The sequence below is a fragment of the Podarcis gaigeae genome (genome assembly GCF_964106915.1).
Source record: "Podarcis gaigeae genome assembly, chromosome: 15".
NCBI classification, from domain to species: Eukaryota; Metazoa; Chordata; class Lepidosauria; order Squamata; family Lacertidae; genus Podarcis; species Podarcis gaigeae.
The window spans coordinates 44,610,007-44,628,868 of NC_139692.1; the positions used below are offsets into that span (position 1 = coordinate 44,610,007).

Sequence of the window (18,862 nt, forward strand, 5' to 3'; positions counted from 1 at the left end):
TTTGTGACTCGTTGCTTTGAAAATATAGACATATGGATATGTGAGATATCTAGGATGATTGTAACAAAATTGAAAAGGTACCTCAATATTTTCTTACGTGCTTTGCACATTAGGATCAATTTCTGTGTAGATGTAGGATGCAAATTGAATTGCTATTAAAAGGACATCATGTGTCCCCAAAGTTGATGAGTTTCGGTTTTCCTGCCAGTTTAAATTATATATAACTCACATGGCATATATTTGATGTGCTTGAAAATTTAGATTGCACTGTGGCTATTGAGACTATAGCTGACAAATAAACTACCGGGTAGCTCAAACCAACTTCTCCCTGTGAACATGCCAGCTGCTCACGGTACCGAATATTCACTGTTAACTGAGCTATTTCTACCTCTTTGCAGCCTACTTGTGCACTGGGCTAGTCCAAAGTTTCTATGGGCCTCTTGGCAGGCCTTGGCATTGAGTGCCTTACAGATGAGGATTATAAATTTGTGCCATTGGGCTTTCCACCCCCTAAGCTCTTTATGTTGTGTAAATCACCCTGTGATCTTCAGATGAAGATCAGAAATCAAATAATTCTTGTGGAAAGCTTTCTCCATCAAACGTATCCTGCCAACCAGGTTTCAAGCCAGACTGCCAGTATTAAGTCAACTGGTTATTTTTATTTTAAAATTCTTAATTTATTACAGAGGTGTCCCCAGATCTGGGCAGCAGATCTTTTGAGAAATAGTTATTTACTACTTTGCCTTTGTATAAATTTGTATACGCCCCTGCATCCGACAGGAAAAGTGTGAGTCCTTTTGAGAAGAGCAGGGGCAAGCCTCCTCCCTGACATTGCATTGCCATTGAGCAGGGGGGATGGGGAGGAGGCTGCGCAGTGTGCCTGGGAAGGATGCAAGCGGGGTTGTGAGGCGCACCAGTGATGCAGAATGCATGCAGAGCGCCCCTTCTCAGATGCCGCCCCCCTCCCGAATGGAGTGCTCTTCCCCAGGACACACCTGCGGGCTTTATTTTAGTTATTGTATTTATATAGCCTGTTGTCTTTGTCCATGGAGTTTTCTTGGCAGGGATACTGGAGTGGCTTGCCAGTTCCTCCTCCAGGTGGATCACGTTTGGTCAAAACTCTCCACTATGACCTGTTCATCTTGGGTGCCCTGCTCGGCATAGTTCATAGCTTCTCTGAGTTCTTCAAGCCCCTTCGCCACGGCAAGGCAGTGATCCATGAAGGGGTAATGATGTATGGAAGTGAGAGCTGGACCATAAAGAAGGCTGATCGCCGAAGAATTGATGCTTTTGAATTATGGTGCTGGAGGAGACTCTTGAGAGTCCCATGGACTGCAAGAAGATCAAACCTCTCCATACTGAAGGAAATCAGCCCTGAGTGCTCACTGGAAGGACAGATCGTGAAGCTGAGGCTCCAGTACTTTGGCCACCTCATGAGAAGAGAAGACTCCCTGGAGAAGACCCTGATGTTGGGAAAGATGGAGGGCACAAGGAGAAGCGGACGACAGAGGACGAGATGGTTGGATAGTGTTTTCGAGGTTACCAGCATGAGTTTGACCAAACTGCGGGAGGCAGTGGAGGACAGAGGTGCCTGGCGTTCTCTGGTCCAGGGGGTCACGAAGAGTCGGACACGACTAAACGACTAAACAACAACAACATTTATATAGCACATTTTTCTTCAAAGGAGCTCACAACAGCCCTGTGAGGTAGGTTAGGCTGAGAGACAGTGAGTGGCCCGACGTCGCGCAATGAGTTGCAGGGTTGAGGGACGGATTCGAACCCTGCTCTCCCGGGTCCTAGTCCGACCCTCTAACCGTTACGCCACAGGCCAGCCGCTGCGCGGCGCGAAGAGGCCGCCCGCCCCGCCCGCCGGACAACCGCTGGAGGCCAGGGCGGAAGCGGACGCCGCGGCTCTCGCGGTTGCTAGGGAGCCGCTGTTGCTATGGACGGGGGGGAGGGAGGGAGAACGCGCGTGCATAGCAGAGCGGTGCGCCTGCGCGCGCGGCCCGGAGTGCCCGGATGTAGCGGGAGGAGGCGCCGCCGCCATCTTTGCCCGGAGAGCAGCGAGAGCTGATCGTGGTTGAGCCCCCCCCGCCGGACCATCGGTCTCCATCCGCCCCGCGCAGCCCCCGCCGCCCTCGCCCGACGGACATGGACGACCGGGAGGACCTCGTCTACCAGGCCAAGCTCGCCGAGCAGGCCGAACGCTACGATGGTGCGCGCGGGGGGCGACGACGACGCCGACCCTCTGGCCGGCGGAGGCGGAGAGGGACGGGAGGGAGGGAGGGAGAGACGGAGGGAGGGAGGCAGCAGGCCGGCCAGCTAGCCGGGGAGCCAGAACAGGGCGGCGGCGGCGACCAAGGGCCAGCGGAGGGAGGGGCGGGCGGCTGCCTCGCTGGCTGGCGGAGGGGAGCGCCGGGCACAAAATGGCGGCGCAGGCCGGCAAGACGGGGCGGGCGGGGAGGCGGCGGCGGCGACAGAGGGAGAAGCGGCGGGGCGTGGGGGGGCGCACACAAAATGGCTGCCGCGCGCGACAGGCGCTGAAGACGCCGGCGGGGGAGCGGCGTGAGGGTCTCCTGGGCGGGGAGGGGGGGCTGCCGGGAGGACAAAAGCCCCACGCTGGGCCTGGGCGGCTCCCGGAGGTCTCGGCGGCGCAGAGGGGCGTGGCGGACGGAGGCGGAGAGCCAGCCGGAGGGCGACGCGGCTCCTTGTTCCGGGCGGGCAAATGGGCTCCCTCTCTTACGTCCACCCATTTCCCCGGTTCCCGCAGCCCCCGAACGCCCGGCGGGATGTGTGTGTGTCCACTGTCAGTTTCGCGCCCCGCACTGGGGACGGGCTCCCGAGGTGGGTCTTTTTTTGCCCCAAGCTGGTTACTTGAAGCGAACACTCTCTTCCCCCCCCCCACGTGTTCCCTTGGAAAAGACCAGCAGAATTGTTGGGTATTCGCCAGGCTCTTTTCCTCTCCTGGGGCTAAGCCTCGTTGAAAGCAGAGGGACCGACTTCTAGAATACCACTGCCCGTTATTGGGCTGGGGGAACAACCATTCTGAGACTCGCAGGAAGATAATGGGGGGGGGGGGGTACTGGGAAATAGCATGCTTCCTTAGCTGCCATCGCTGTCCCTTGCTGGGAAACTGAAGATGTGGGGATTGCTTAGGTCCATTTGATCTAGTATTTAAAAGCATCTGCTGCTGTGAAACCCGGAAGCAAAAGTACACTCTCCGCTACACTCAGTTTCTCCTTAAGCTTTACAACCTGTAGGGAGTAAGCATTTACCTGGGTTCGTGTGACACTGGCCCTTATCCTTTCTCCATGCTGAAGGGCAGGGAGGTTTGACGGGGCAGAGAGTATGGGGTGGTGCCCTTGTTCCTGTGGGGAGCACACATTGATGGCAGTGCAGGGAGGTCCTCTCCAAAGCAGGGGAGGGTGGAGCTGTCCAAGGCAGAAAGCCACTTACTATTAGGTGGCCTATTTCCATCCCATCCTGGCCATGAGGGCTGAGCTTACAATACAAGGAAGGCTGTGTTTATTGCAAAGGAGCTGGGCTATTTGCAGTGACACTCTGGGAGTTGTAAACGCTTGACCCAGCCGGCTTTTTGCAGTCTTCGCATGAAGTGCCTTTTAGCTCCTTTGTAGCTCCTTGAAGCCGCCACCTTTGTACAGTAGTTTATCCCTGGCCTGGCTAGCCTCGTCTTGGGCAAAGGAAAGTGGCAATGGCTTAGAGTGCTGAACAGCTTGTGACTACCACTCTTGGGCATGCCTGTGTGTTTTTTGTGATGACCTGGTTCCGTTTCACCTGTCTGCTTGAAATGTTAAGGCTGAGCTGACTTCTTATTTCACCTCACGTGGTACATCTAAAGCATGGTAGGCTGCCTTTCAAAGGCTCCCTGCAGACCACAGGAGCTGAACATCACAGGTGCTCTTCTCCCTCCCCCTGCCCCTTCCAGGTTACAGCTGCTCTCCTTCCTTAACAACAAGAGGCAAGAGGTTCTCCCAGAGCAGGAGGCCTTTCCTGATTTTGAAAACTGAGCTTCAGAAGTGCAGTATAAGGTCAAAGGCGCTCCCTGCTTGGCAGTGGCCTGGCAACCCCAGATGTTTGGGTGACTTCTAAGCATAAATGGGCATGAGACCATGAAGGTGCACTGAATATACTTCATTGCCCAATGTGTTTCAGGTTAAAACCTGTACTGAATTCTAGAAACATCATACATGCATAACTCGTTAGCATATTTTAAGACTCCCGCCTGAATAACAGTATTGCTTTAAATTCTTTTGGGTAAATGTCTCCTGAGCATTTTTAGTGTCTCTCTCTCCCCTTTTGGTTCCTGCATTTGTTGCCTCTTCATCTTTCCTCTGCTAAAGCAGCCAGGTAACACCTCTTGTCCCCTGCTTCTTAGCCTTTCCAATGCTTCTGTTTCTGCCCTCTTCCCCTCCAAATTTAGAAACTTATATTTTGGAAGCAGAAGGAATTATGCAGTATAAACATGTGACAACAGATGTCAGAATACAATCTGGTCGTTTTCATCACTGTTCTTCAGCACACATCTGGCTCAGCATAGCTTGGAATGCCTTATCTTTATCATATAGCAGATCTTGACTGCAGCTGGTGCCCAGTGATATGTGATGGTTGCCCCAAAGCAGCTTTACATAAAAAACTGGGCTTCCCTTTTAATATGGATACAGTTTGGAGTTGGTTGATATATTTGTGCTCCATTTCTGATTATTGTTCTTTGCTACAGTGTCTATAAATCCACTGTAGTGAAGGCATCTTTTGTTTTCATGCTACATGTGCATGAACAGGAGAACACTTGAGGGCTGAAAACGTTGTATGATGTACATCTAATCTGAGTAGCTGACCTGAAATCACAGCCCTGGTGGTTTGTAGCTCAGCATGTCAATGGTGCAGCTCATCAGTGCCCTTTCCTGGCTCCTTGGAATAGCATAAGGGATGCAAAATGAAAGTGCTTTGGTGATAACAATCACACCACTTGAGTTCTTGTAGGTCTGTGAAGCTGTCCTGGGTTGTGCAGGTGGCTGCCTGCCTCCTGCCTCCCCTGCTCAGGTTTGTCCAGACTGACATTAATTCAAAGCCAGGCTTGTGTCTGGTTTGGTGATGGTTTTAAAATGAAGGGCATGGAGAGCAACTCTGCTCAAGCACACACAGACACACCTATTCTCTCTTTAGAAATGGTTGAGTCAATGAAGAAAGTAGCTGGGATGGATGTTGAACTGACCGTCGAAGAAAGGAACCTGCTGTCTGTTGCATACAAAAATGTAATTGGCGCTAGAAGAGCTTCTTGGAGAATAATCAGCAGCATTGAACAGAAAGAGGAAAACAAAGGTGGAGAGGACAAATTGAAGATGATCCGGGAGTATCGGCAAATGGTGAGTTCTCAGGAGAGAAGGGACCCCTGGGACGCTTGAGGGGCAGCTGGCGGGTTTTGCAACCCTACCTGCAACACAGTCCAGTGGGTGGGGGGAGCTCACAGACTCTGTTGTCGCTCCAAGCATCAGTGTGTGAGTTTTGGATTGTGGAACATAACTTCTCCAGCTGCACAGCCATGCTGTTTGGGGTAGCCCTCAGGTAAGGGTTGCTTCACGATTTCTCTGTGATGGCTGTGTTTGGGATTAAGCAAGACTTTCCCCAGTGTAGACTGAGGCATGGGTGAGCTTGGGGATTCCCCTCCCTCCCCAACATCCCAGCTGCATAGTTCTGTTGGGCTCTTTGCCAGCAAAACTGTGTGTACCTTGCACTGGTGTTTTGCTTGCGCTCTTCAATCCCATCCAAGGTGCACTTGGACCTTTCCTTGACCTGGGCAGCTGCTTCTTGAGGCACCTGCCCTCTCCCTGGTCTCTGCCTGTTCCAGTCAAGGTGCTGGGTATAAATGTGAAAGAGGAATGAGGAGCTGTCTTCAGGGCTGCTGGTTACATCACAGGCACACATTTCATCCTCAGCTTTGTAGCAAATCAACCAGGGTTGCTGGCGTTTATACTAACAACCGCAACTTTCACAGAAGGGACAAATCAGCTGGTTTGAGGGAACCCTTAAGATTTACAGAACTACCAAAGAGGGTAAAAAGCCCTGAAACAGCCCATTGGGAACAAAAACTTCCCAGTCGCTGTTTACCTTTTTCAAGGGATGGGAAAGATGGAAAAGTGATGCTCAGGTGCAGGGGTGGGCAGAAAGGACCTTCTTAGAAAAGGGCAGACTTAGAAAACGGCTAGAACTCAAAACTAGAATCGCTTCACCTTGGAGAGTGTTGCTGCCCATCCTACTTGCTTAGACTGAATCCTGTAACAATAAGGCAATCTCTGCTTGTGAAATGCCTTTTCTGCTTTTAGAAGACAGTGGATTTGGTTGTTGGGCTTCTGGCCCTCAAAGGCCTTGGATGCTTCTCTAGGAGCCCCAATAGATTCAGGAAATGGGATTCTTAGAGCACAGGGCAAGCGTTCATTTGACCAGGAATGAAAAAAACCTTCTGAAATCTAACAGACAAACAAGCAAACCCATGACTATCCTCTTCCAGTTAAGCACACATTTTCTGAACACAACTGCCAGTTTTATGGGATGGCTGTGAATTTAATTCTTTATATTTGCAACCCTGTAACAATGTCACATGGTGTGTCATTAAATAAATAAATAAATAAGAAAGAAAAGAAAGAAAGAAAGAAAGAAAGAAAGAAAGAAAGAAAGAAAGACATTGTGTTGCATCTGATACAATAAAATAAGCCTTTAATAAGCTCCAGGGATAGCTCAGTTGGATGGAGCAAGGTTTCTGATAATACCAAGCTTGCAGGTTCAGTCTCCACATGGGACAACTGCATATTCCTGCATTGCAGGGTGTTGGACTAGATGATGCTCGGGGCCCCTTTCAGCTCTGTGTCTATGATTGTATGAAAACCATGGGCAATATAAAAGAGCAAATCATGGTTCTGGAATTATGTGGAGGAGAGAAAAGTATCCACTCCCTTCACATCACTTGTTACATTTCTCCTTAGCTTTTCGGCTCTCTAAAGCAGTGTTTCCCAACCTTGTGCCTCCAGCTGTTTTTGGACTACAATTCCCATCATCCCTTGCCACTGGTCTTGCTAGTCAGGGATGATGGGAGTTGTAGTTCAAAAACAGCTGGAGGCACAAGGTTGGGAAACACTGCTCTAAAGGTTGCATCCCATGGTGTCTCTTTGCACATGGAGGCTTCTATGAATTGGAGGGAATGGGTGGTTCCCTTTTCCTCTGCACCCTCCTCCTTCTCACATTGGCTCCAGAGGGGCAGTATTTATGGGGCATGCAGGAGAAAGGGGGAATTGCAACAATTGGCTCCTGATCATGGAAACCCCTGTGGGAGCCAAGTGTAAAAGAGCACAAATAGTTAACCAGCCTTGGAGTGTGAACCTTTTCTCCTTGTGAAGATCTGCCCACTTCTCCAGTGCTTTGATATCCTTTTTGAAACCAGACAACCAGCCCTGTACCTGCATTTCAAGCACAGACAAATCATCTATTTATATATAAGGCATGTATTATATCCATCCCTTTCCTCATAATGCCAAATATTCAGTTTGTCATTGACTGCTGCAGCATAGAGTTTGGCCAACCATGGAAAGCCTGCAAGCAGGACATGAGCACAATAGCACCCCCCCCCCCCGGTGGATTCCACCACAGCACCAGGTCCGAATGGTCTCATTTTGTTCCAAGTGGACAATCTTTGGGGTGGGGGATCCTTTGTTTGGCACCCATACCTACAATCGAGCATGCTGTCCTTTGCATAAAGATGATGGGAATCGCTTGAACTGGAATTGTAAGGGAATAACGGTGGTGCCTCTGTGCTGTGGAAATGAAGCTGTCTAACAATGGGCATCTATAAGTCTGCACTGGAGCACAGTGAGGAATTTGCATCTTAGGCAAACCAAGCTCTGAAAAGTTCCCTGGATCTTTAAAGGGCTTTGTGTGTTGTATTCAGTTCATAACAGTAGATACATTGGTACCTCGGGTTATAGACGCTTCAGGTTACAGACTCCGCTAACCCAGAAATGGTACCTTGGGTTAAGAACTTTGCTTCAGGATGAGAACAGAAATTGCGCAGCAGTGGGAGGCCCCATTAGCTAAAGTGGTACCTCAGGTTAAGAAGTTTCAGGTTAAGAACGGACCTCCGGAAGGAATTAAGTTCTTAACCCCCAAGGTACCACTGTAGTGTCGCAACCTTGGATTCAAATAAGAGTTTAGGGTGAGTTGCTGGATCAAATAGCAAATCATTCAGTGGTCACTGGGAAATTAGGAATAACTTAGATCACCCTATTGCAGTGATCATTTGGGAATGCATTTGCGCTACAGTGAATACACAGATTGTTTCTGAAAGCCGAAGATTTTGGGATCAGGGTGAGGTGGAAGGATGTCGCTGTGAACAACAGCTGGGGGAAAAGTGGGCAAAAAGAATTCCCTACAGGCTCCCATGTTGAGATCTGTGGGACACCTGATGAAATTTGTGCATCTCCTCACCCAATCCCTGCCTTGGATTGCAAAACAACAGCTAGCCCAGCAGGCCTCTTCCTTCAGACCCTCCATTCTGCCCCCTGGGGCATTTAAGTGGGGCACGGGGTGCATCGTGGCCTCTCTGCTCCTACCTTGTACACCTCTTGTGCTTGTAGGGGAGGGAGGTAAATCCTTGAGTCAGAAACTTTACCTGGGCTGGAGGCAGGGATTTGAAGGCAAAGCAGCACACTTTTCCACAGGAGTGAGACTGTGATTATTGATGATTATTCAAAAATTCTGTTAAAGTTCTGTTTGTTTATTCATTGGCAGCAGGTTTTCTGAACTGGCCATTCTTTTTTCCTCTCCCCCCCAAGGTTGAGACTGAATTGAAACTAATCTGTTGTGATATTCTGGACGTACTGGACAAACACCTCATTCCAGCAGCCAACACTGGCGAATCCAAGGTTTTCTATTATAAAATGTAGGTGTGAAATGGGGAAGGTGCCTTGACTTTGATGCTTGTGGGTAGAATGGGTTCTTCTCAAAGGTGACGGGATCCTCCCTAGTGGTGTAACATGTTGGGAGGCAGGGGCAGGAGGGGATGAACAGTTCTCCTCCTGCCCCCTCCAGAAGGAAGCAGAAGTTCGGAGAGAAATGGAAGCATTTGTAATATTTTTCATCCGTTCTCGTATAATATTGTTAAGAACATAAAATGTATTGTGAACAACATAGCAAGCATTAGTTAGCACATAAAATTATACTATATTTATTAAATTTGACATGAATGAACGCCTTGCCTTTATTCAGACAGTAAACTAGCTACTTCACCATAATGTAACTAACATTTCATGCTTTTTTCTTGGGGGGGGGGGGAATTATGTTTAAGGCAGAAAACTATCAGTAAAGAAAAGGAAATTGTATTATTTGAGCTTAGAAACAAATCTGTCTGTACAGTCAACAGCTTGCATATTTATTTATTTATTTATTTTATATATATATATATATATATATATATATATATATATATATATATATTTCTGCTTAAATGTTCTATATGGAATGCTATGCCAGCTGGTAAGCTGTTGAAGTAAGCAATGTTTTCTTCTTTCCTTCCACCTGCCCCCAGGAAAGGGGACTACCACAGGTATCTTGCAGAGTTTGCCACAGGAAACGACAGGAAGGAAGCTGCTGAGAACAGCCTGGTGGCTTACAAAGCTGCTAGTGACATTGCAATGACAGAACTTCCTCCAACACATCCCATCCGCCTAGGACTTGCCCTCAACTTCTCTGTTTTCTACTATGAAATCCTTAATTCTCCTGACCGCGCCTGCAGGTGAGGAGCAGCCCCCCGCATGGGAGGGTTTGGGGGAGGTGCTGCCTGCTAAGCAGAGTTCTCAAGGTTATCTCCAGCAGCTCTGAGCAGGGGTGAGAAGCAGAAGATGTCAGGGCAGGTGGGTGGGTGTAGCAGCTGCCACTGCTTCTGGGTCTCTGGGCCTGTTGGAGTGTGCAGCCAGGTAGGCATGCAAAAGGGTCGCCCTTGTGTGCCCGCCCATACACCCCTGGTCATCTTTGTGGGTTAAAACTTTGCTCCCCTGGTGAGAGACAAAAGGTGGAGAGAATCCTGAGAGTGCTGTAGAAGTGGGCAGTGGCATCTCAGTGGCGGGTTTGCATAAGAGCCCTGCAGCCAAAGGGAGGCCACCTATTCTAGCCTCCTGTTCTCACAGTGGCCCAAGGGAAGCCCACGAGTAGGACTTGAGTGCAACAGCTCTCCCTTCGCACAGTTTCCAGGAACTGGCATTGAGGAGCATTGCTGCCTCCAACCATTGTGGCTAGGAGCCATTGCTAGCCTTGTCCTCCATGAATTTGTTTTGATTTGTTAGATCTGGTATCTCGGAACACGGTGTCATCTGTCTCCTTATAGGTTGGCAAAAGCAGCTTTTGATGATGCTATTGCAGAACTGGATACGCTGAGTGAAGAAAGCTATAAGGATTCTACACTTATCATGCAGTTGTTACGTGATAACCTGACACTATGGACTTCAGACATGCAGGGTGACGGTGAGTAGCTGATGATTCTCCAGCCTTAATCTTAACATGGGAGAGAGCAAGTGGGGCAGAAGGTTGCAGTGCGTCCCCATGGTTCCAGCTAGCCTGGAACAGGAAGTCTGTCACATTAGTTAGGCCGTTGTGGGGGGCACGGTATTTAAGAAGTAGGGAAGAGATAGGGGACACCTTTTCTCCCTCCCAGCTGAGCACCTTGGGACTGTCAGCCTCAAAGCTGAGTCTTAATGCTTATATTTTTGAGGACATTCAGTTCTGATTCCCCATCTAGGATTCTTACTGGCATGACACCAGAAATGCTCCAGTTCTTCTTCTCCATATTTCCAACTGACACATGGATAGTCTCTTGTCTTTTTCCAGGTTTCAACCATAAATGATTGATTGATTGATTGATTGATTGATAAACGGACACAGTCTGCCTTCCAGTTTATGTTGACCCTTTTCCCTTTCCCATGGGCTCAGCTGCAAGTATTTTTTAAAACTACCTTTTCCTTTTAGTTTTTCCAGTTTTTTAATTGCATACTTTCATACTTAGGTGTGCCTAAGGATCTCCGTAGTATGTATAAGCCACTGCATTGATAGATGCTCAGCCACTTGAATTTGCTGTAGGAGGGGTGACTGCTGTGGCCTCCCCTTCTAGCAGGGCAGCTCTTGTTCAGGGTGCCAGACATCTACTCCGCCCTCCAAGTTACTAGGAACTGTCAGGACCCCAAGCAGGGCTTTTCCTCAGCACTCCTCATTTTCTTTTCCAGCTCTTCAATGTGCTCATGAGACTGTTGTTCTGGGGTTGCATTTGCTTTTTCCTTTCAGCTACACTCCTGTGAGCCTTGTTCTCATTCTTCTTCTGTGGCCTTGTTTTGGGCTCATTCAGTGACTGCATTTGCTACTGCAGTGAGTTGTCATCTCTGGGTGACAGGCAGGAGGAGGGTGTTTCTTATGTACCTCAAGCATTTAGTTTGAGAATCACAATTTTTAAATTCACTACAAGCAACCCACTCCCCCACTTACGCAGAAGATATGTTCCGAGGCCTTCACTCATCAGTGAAATTGCATATATTTGAAGCACCATTGAAAAAGCCTGCAAACAACCCCCCCTTCCCGTGATGCTTTTGGGTCACTTCTGGGTTTGGCGTGCTCCACTGTTGCACATACATTTAGCACGTGCAAACGGGTGGGGTGCCTGTATTATGCATATTGCTGATTGCCTCAGAAATAACATTTCTCTAGGCAAAAATACATTGGGTACGAAACAATGTTAAGGCAGCAGAAATGCAGTCACTTCAATATTGAATCCAGGCCTAGCATTAAAAAGCAAACAAGGACAAGCCACAAAATACATCACAGATAAAGGCCATGAGGGCAGAAAGCAGCCAGTTGTCCTCATGAACTTTGCATGTCAGCTGGGGTCCCACGGAGAAGCCTTGGTTCCACATAGCAGGCAGTTTGATTCCCTCAGTTTAGCTGTGAATGCTGGAAGAAACTTGTTCAGTCCCAGACTAGTTGCAAAGCGTGACTTGAAGTGAGGAAAAGAAAGCGATGGTCATGATCTCATGAGATGTTTCTGTTGAGACCACCAGCATCATAACGGGGTGTTTTTATTTATAGGGGCTGACCTTTAGTTTCAGAATTATGATCAGTCTTTTGAAAAAGACAAAATTCACTTTCCCAGCTGAAACTTTGCTGCTGTTTAAAATCAGGAATGCCTGGCCATCATTCGTTTGGTCCTCTGCAACAAAATAAAAGTGATCAGATAGTTTCCTCTTTGTTGAAAAAGAAGCATCATCATGATTTTCACCATTCACGTGGCAGATCTTTCATCTCATGAGATGGAAAACTGTTCAGGTAGCTTGACTTGGCATTGGTAAATGCAGAACTGGTATCAGTGCAGAATGTTGGTGGCTGGAAGGCGGGGAATGCACTTGTGCTTGGTACATGATCCAGACAAGGTGTGGGGTGGCATCGCATGGAACCAGAACAGGTGAAATGGAGCTGAGCAGCTTGTCTTGGGTCCTGTAGGAAACCGACCCTCCTGGCCACTAATAGTTGGAGTGCCAGTCCTGGTGGAGCTAATGTGGCACCCAGCATGCTCAGAGGAGTCCTGAAGTTTTCAAGAGTACAAAGCAGCATTTGTTGCTGATAGCTCTCCCCCCCCCCCCAAAAAAAAAGAATCCCCAAGGCGGGTGATGAGGTGGAGAGGAGCAAAAGAAGCTCCATACTGCGTCAAAACATTGATCCACCCAGTCTGATAATGTCTGTGCTGAGTAGCATAAGCTCAGCAGGGTTTCAGGCAGGGAGTCTTCCGGCCCGACTTGAACACACTGAGGATTGAATGTGGGGCCTTCTGCTTGCAAGGCCAGGTGCTCAGTCAGGTGCTCTACCCCAAATGGACTAGATGTTTTTCATCACAAACAGGGAGCACTCCATGCTGCACATGCCAGTGCAATAAATGTAGTAGTAGTATTTGGTGTCGGATACTTTCAGACATATTCTCAGGTAGTCAGCAAATTGTCCAGATTTGGATTCCAACATTTATTTTTTCCAGACGGTTGGTACGTTAAAAGGGGGGGGGGCAAGCACATGACTCTTTCCCAGGCAGAATTAAGGAAAAGCGCCTTTAGGACAGGTGGCCTTGGGCTTCGTTTTGTCAGGCTTGGACGCCCCTCTCCCAGCTAGAAAACAGACCCCCTCTCCAAAGCCCTGTTCTCCACCCAGCTCTTCACTGTTGCAGCACTCCCTGAGTCTTACCACAGGCACACCATTCAGCACCAAGGTGGGGTTCATCTAGCAGAAATGGTTTTGCTGGTGAAGCCAGTATTTCTCTTCTCAGGGAGATCTTAAGTGTTGCTGTCAACCCTCATTTTCATTCAACTCAGTATTAAAAGGTCCAGTACCTTTCTGGGTCAGTGAGGCGGCAGCAGGAGAGAAGGGCTTTTTAAAATCAATTTTTATATGTCCTATCTTTGTTTGTATTTATGCAACACATAAAATTTATGCTTTTTGCATTGTGTACATACCATTGTTTATATGGTTTTGTAATTTTTGCATAATTTTTTCTATGTTGTTACCCACTCTGGAATTGAATTTTTTTTTTTAGTGAAGTGTGGACTATAAATACTGTAAACAAAACAGAACAAATCCAAATTAGAATAGTTAAACAATAATAAAGCAAAAAGTTAAAACCACTGCAATCACAGCAACTTAAAAAAAATATTAAAACCAGTATGGATCGTTGCATGGTGCACAGATCTCAAATCACTAAAATAGATGCACCCGTTACAGTAAAAATGCCTGGGAGGACGAAAAGGTGTTCACTGGGTACTCAAAAGGTCATCCTGTGGACTGCCACCTTCCAGAAGGCCCTGCCCCCACCTCAGCTGCTCAAGGAAGTATCAAAAGGGCAGCAAGGGGTAATCCATTCCTCCTTTTCTTCTTTTGGGGAAGGTTAATTGGTTTTTTATTCAGTAGTCATCCGTATTTTGAAATACAGGCAGCAAGCAGTTCACATGGGGTGTCCTTTCCCAGCCCCTATGCACGTCAGCGGCGGGCATATAAGCATGCTCTGCCCCACTCCAGTCTTCTTTCAGGTCCAAAAGGACCAGTGCGTCTGCGATTGTGTGTCAATTAGACCTGCTTAAAGTGGACACTGCCTGTGTGCTAAAATGACACCCAGGGAAAAGTTGCATACTTTCAATTCCACTTCAGGATGTCTGATTCTGCCTCTAAAGTTATTGGTCAGAGTTGTGAGAAAGTATGAAGGGTGAAAAGGGAGCATCAGTGCACAGTGGCAGTTCCCAGATGTGCCTGAATTTTGTGTGCGCTGGTATCTTTGCAGTCCCATTCCTAACCAGCCAGATTGGGCTTGCCACATTCCCATCTCCTGCTTTCCGTAAACATTGTACTTGGGCTCATTTGCTGCCTTTCTCTAACTCCTGTTTTCCCCCCTTTCTGTTGTGTAGATTCTTAAAAGGAACTCCACCTGTTCATTTTCTAAAACTCTACTTTGTAAGTCTTCATGGTTACTTGGGGAGTGACTGTTTTCCTCCTTGGCACTAATGCTCGTGGTCCTGCTTGCATATCTCGATTCTTTCAGGGCTGTGCACCAGCTCACCTGCTTCCCATAGGTTCTGAATATGGGCCATTGGCATTGGGTTTCTGGAGACCTGGGCAGGCCCCCTTAAGTGCTTGCTCTTCAGGCAGTTTTCAACACGTTTCTGTGCCTCTCAAAATGGCAAAGCTTAACTTCTGCACTGCCAGGGCTCCCCGGAGCTGATCAGTTCAGTGGCCCCCATGAAAGGGCCTGGCACGTGCAGTGACGCATTCCTTCCACCTCTTGCAAGAGGAGTGCCAGGAGGGAGAGGCACAGATGGCATTTTGGCCTTCTTGTTCTTCTGGTTGATCCCTGCATGTCTGGGGCTAGATCCATGTTAGGCGTGTTCTCCTTTGGATGTAGGGGTCCATGCTTGTGTGTGTAAGGTCAGGCACCAACTGGTTAGTGGCAGAGGAGCAGTCTGTGTTCATTGCATGCTTCAGTCTGAGGAGGTGGCTCCAAATTAACGCCAAGCATGTGAACAGCCTTGGTCAAAACCCTTTCTGTAACCTTTGGCACAAGGCTGCTTGTGTTGGAGTTGCAAAGTAACCATTAAAACAGTGTTTGCCTTCTGCAGAGCAGGTTTGCAGGGTAGACTAACAGTGTGTTGCTGTAGAGATAGGAGCCACTGAAAAGAGCCATGGTCCTAGGGAGAAAGGAGGAAGGCGTTTCTTTTGGCTGTAGAAGTTACTTGGTTATTTTGGATGCTTGTTTTGTTGGCCAGCATTTGAGCTTTCACCAATGCGGGGGGGGCCTGCTCTCGTGACTGTCAGGCCCCCCTTGCTGGGCTGCCCACTTGTCCTGCCGCTGCTGTGAGGGGCCAAGCTCTGTAGGTGAATCCTGGCAGGCAGAGGCCTCAATGACAGGGTGATCTGCTGTCCTACAGCCATGGCCTAATTCTGTTGTTTTCCTTCCCAGGTGAAGAACAGAGTAAAGAAGCGCTGCAGGATGTGGAAGATGAGAACCAGTGAGACATCAAGGCCAATAAGAGACCCCCATCTTTGTCCCCCTTCTACCGCACCCACTCCCATAAGCCCCTCAGTGTCCCTGGGAACCATCTGATCTGACGTTTGTGATGGGCCCCAGAATTTAGGTTCCTACCCTGTTGGTTTTTTTACACAGTTGAAAAGTTCTTTAAAAGGCAAGAGTGAATGTCTGTGGATTTTACTGGTGCCAGCTTTCAGTTTCTTTTAAGACACTAACCGGACTGGCTGCATAGAGGCTTTTTCTGCATTCCTGTGTTGTCTTCTGTCAGTGTTGGAGGTGACATCTGGAAGCCATTAGAATTCTAGCAGAGGCTTGCACTGTAGAGTGCATGTGTTGGCATTTTTCATTTTTTATAATTGTTTAAACAATTTTATATGAGTGTTTAGAATTGGGCGTTTAGCTTGAAGTTACCGGTTTCATTGGGACAGTTCTTGTAGTGGTTTTGCTGTAAAAGAAAAAACAAAAAGCAAAAAAAAAAAAAATCCAACTGTGCTGAGATGATGTTGCTGCAACAGACGGTGCTGGTAACGGTTCAACAATCCGTGGCTGCTCATTCTTGCCTTCTCTTTACTTTCCCTCCAAGCAGGTTAGCATTGAAGGTGGCGTTGAAAGCCTGCATGTGTGTTCAATATTTTTCTCTCCCTCCCCCCTCCCTTTTCGCTAGCTCAACCTCTTTTGTTCAGTATGTGTAACTTGAAGCTAATTTGTACTACTGGATATCTGACTGGAGCCACAGATACAGGATCTGTATTGTTCTTACTGAAACACAGCATGGAATTAACATTAAACTTAAATAAAACAACCCTAAATTAAAATGATGCCAAATACTACTGCTACTTTACCCTGGTAAATGTTTAGCAAGAGCTGCAGAGCGAACAAGTAGCAGGAAAAGTGTTACTTAATGGAAGAGAGGCTGGCTGTATCAAAATGGAGAGGGCCATCACCAGAATTTGTGGGTCTCAATTGGCGGCTGCCCAGAGAGCGCAAACTTGGGCACTGAATCAATCTGAGGTGGTTCAATCTGCTTAATTGTTGCATTGCGAGGAAGCAGTTTTTATCAGGGAAGCAGCAAGGCAGACGCCTGCCTAACTGGGTCAAAAATTTGTACTCTGGTTGAGCTAGAACACCTTTTTGAAAACCAAGCCATGCTCCCTTTCATTTCTTAACGGCTCTGTTTCCTTTCAAAGTTCAACTCCGCTGTTAGCTGTGCTCAGACCTTTTGGTCACATGCTGACAAAACACTGAAAGGATTGTGGGGAAGCCTTCCGGCCCCAAAAACTGTTCCTTGGCTGCTTCAGCCTCCTTCTGCTAATGCCTTGTACCCTCCTTCTGGTCTGAACTGTCTCCTTGCCTTTTAGCTTCATCTGGGCTTCCCCTCTGGCTGAGCAGTGAGTCTGTTGGATAAATAAAATACTGTGTCAAGATTCTGCACCTCAGACTGCTCTCTACTGAACCCTCTCAAAAGTGGGAAATGCTTCAGCACTCAACCAGCATCTGCCAGGCCCCCATCAGTCTCCATCCCTTGCAGTAATATGCTTAGTGATGCCTTTCAGTGCCCTTCTTGGTGAGTGGGTAGGGGCTTGGGGCTTTTAACAGTGTTTCCCTCTTGAACGATGCCAAGAATTGTAGTTGGTATTGGAGGGTTAAAATGGATTGCTTGATTCAAGTGCTCATTCCTTTCAACAGCCTGTTCCCTTCTCCCACTCTCCATTTCTCAAAATGCCAAATGAGCCAGTGGTATGGCAAGTCTGCACATTAACGGATTTGTTTGGGGCAAGTGAGGTTCTGGCATTGCCCTTGTGCTAACAGCTGCTACTGCTCCTACCTGCACATAGAACTGAGGTTAATGGATCCCTTTCTTAGGGGGATATCTGAAAAGAGTGAGCATCTAGCCTGCCACAAGAACCACCCGTCCATTGAAATACAGTCTGGCGCAAATGACTGGTCCCAGGACCCCTTTGTATTGACCATGGAGTGGCCATCTTGCGTGCCTTGTTTGGCGATCGGAGCCAGGAGCCTGCTCCTCCTCCTGTGTTCCTAGGGCAGTGGCCTTCAGCCCCCTCCAGTCCACAGAAACGCAATGAACAGATCATACTAGTGTTGTGTGAAAGGTGTGCAGTTGCACAAACGGTTCCTTACACTTGCATGGACTCTTCATACTTTAGCTATTTATACTTTAGTGGGTGCAAGATGAGGGAAGCCGCTTTGCAGCACCAACTGTACTACAGCTCTGATGAGAAACAGGTCACACACCCATAATACTTGTGCCCTCCCCTTTCTGACTGAACAGGTGACAGCAGACGGTTTCTACCAAGGACTGCACAGCAAGGGGGATTGCAGTAGTTTGCCATTAGGCCTCATTCTGAGGCTGCTTGCTTCATCTTTCTTTGCTGCTAGCTGGAACCATATTGGACTCTATAGAGGGAGAGGCTGGCACGTCAAGCTCCAGGAGCAGTGAAGTAGAGGCAGACAAGGGCAAGAAATTTTCTGCTCAGCATCCACCCCATCCCTGGCTGCCATTGCAGGCACTGTCACTTAGCGATCTGCCACTTCCCTCAGTGCTGGGCAACAACCAATCTGTTACATGAATTTTTGATACAAGGAAGGAAAATGGTGCTGTAGGAGTCTGGCAGTGCCCAGCTGCTGGCTGCTATTGCATCTTTGGGGTCCCCATCAACTATTCCCTAGGAAGAGGTTGGAATTGGGAGGTTCTAGTTTCTTCACAGGTAATTCTGCTTCATGGGACCAGTTTTCAAAAACTCAAACCAGAAAAGACCATTGCCACTTTTTGGTTATCAGTTGAAAGCAAGAATTGAGCACACTAATGGGAAGATTTGAGTTGCCACCACTGTCCATCCCAAAATGGGTCGTCTGTGAAACTCACCCCAATTCCTCCTCTTCTACCTTCAACTACCCTCTGAACTTGTATTGTGTACTGGTATATATATTTTACAAAATAAAGGGTTTTCCAGGCCAATTAAAGCCATATAGGATGCTGCCTTATGTAAGGTGAGAGTAATTCTCCATCTGGAGTATTTGGCATAGTTTCTGTTTCAGGGGTGGTGGGCTTCTGGCCCACAAAGCCAAAGTAATGGTGGTTTTGTGGGGGGGGGGATGTTGCAGCCTTGGGCTAGGTGGACAAAGTGCAGCCCAGCCCCAAACTGCAATGATGAGGAAGATCATCAAACTCTGAAGGAGGAACAATCTGAGGGGTGGCGGGGGTCCTTTCCTTTATTAGATGAGGCTGGGTAAGAAAATGGT

At 48.0% G+C, this 18,862-nt stretch overlaps 1 protein-coding gene across 2 annotated transcripts; it reads left to right on the plus strand.

The window, feature by feature from the left end:
- The first annotated feature begins 1,950 nt into the window (after nucleotides 1-1,950).
- YWHAE (tyrosine 3-monooxygenase/tryptophan 5-monooxygenase activation protein epsilon) lies at nucleotides 1,951-17,032 on the plus strand. Of its 2 annotated transcripts, XM_083715283.1 has the most exons (7): nucleotides 1,978-2,215; nucleotides 5,185-5,384; nucleotides 8,841-8,947; nucleotides 9,593-9,799; nucleotides 10,388-10,524; nucleotides 14,484-14,529; nucleotides 15,533-17,032. In XM_083715283.1, the coding sequence occupies exons 1-6, from the start codon at nucleotides 2,152-2,154 to the stop codon at nucleotides 14,489-14,491; spliced, it is 723 nt and encodes a 240-aa protein (XP_083571409.1). In that variant the 5' UTR covers nucleotides 1,978-2,151; the 3' UTR covers nucleotides 14,492-14,529; nucleotides 15,533-17,032. The 2 variants fall into 2 exon arrangements, with proteins under 2 accessions (XP_083571408.1, XP_083571409.1); XM_083715282.1 differs by lacking the exon at nucleotides 14,484-14,529 and having other exon boundaries at nucleotides 1,951-2,215.
- Nucleotides 17,033-18,862: the final 1,830 nt, after the last annotated feature.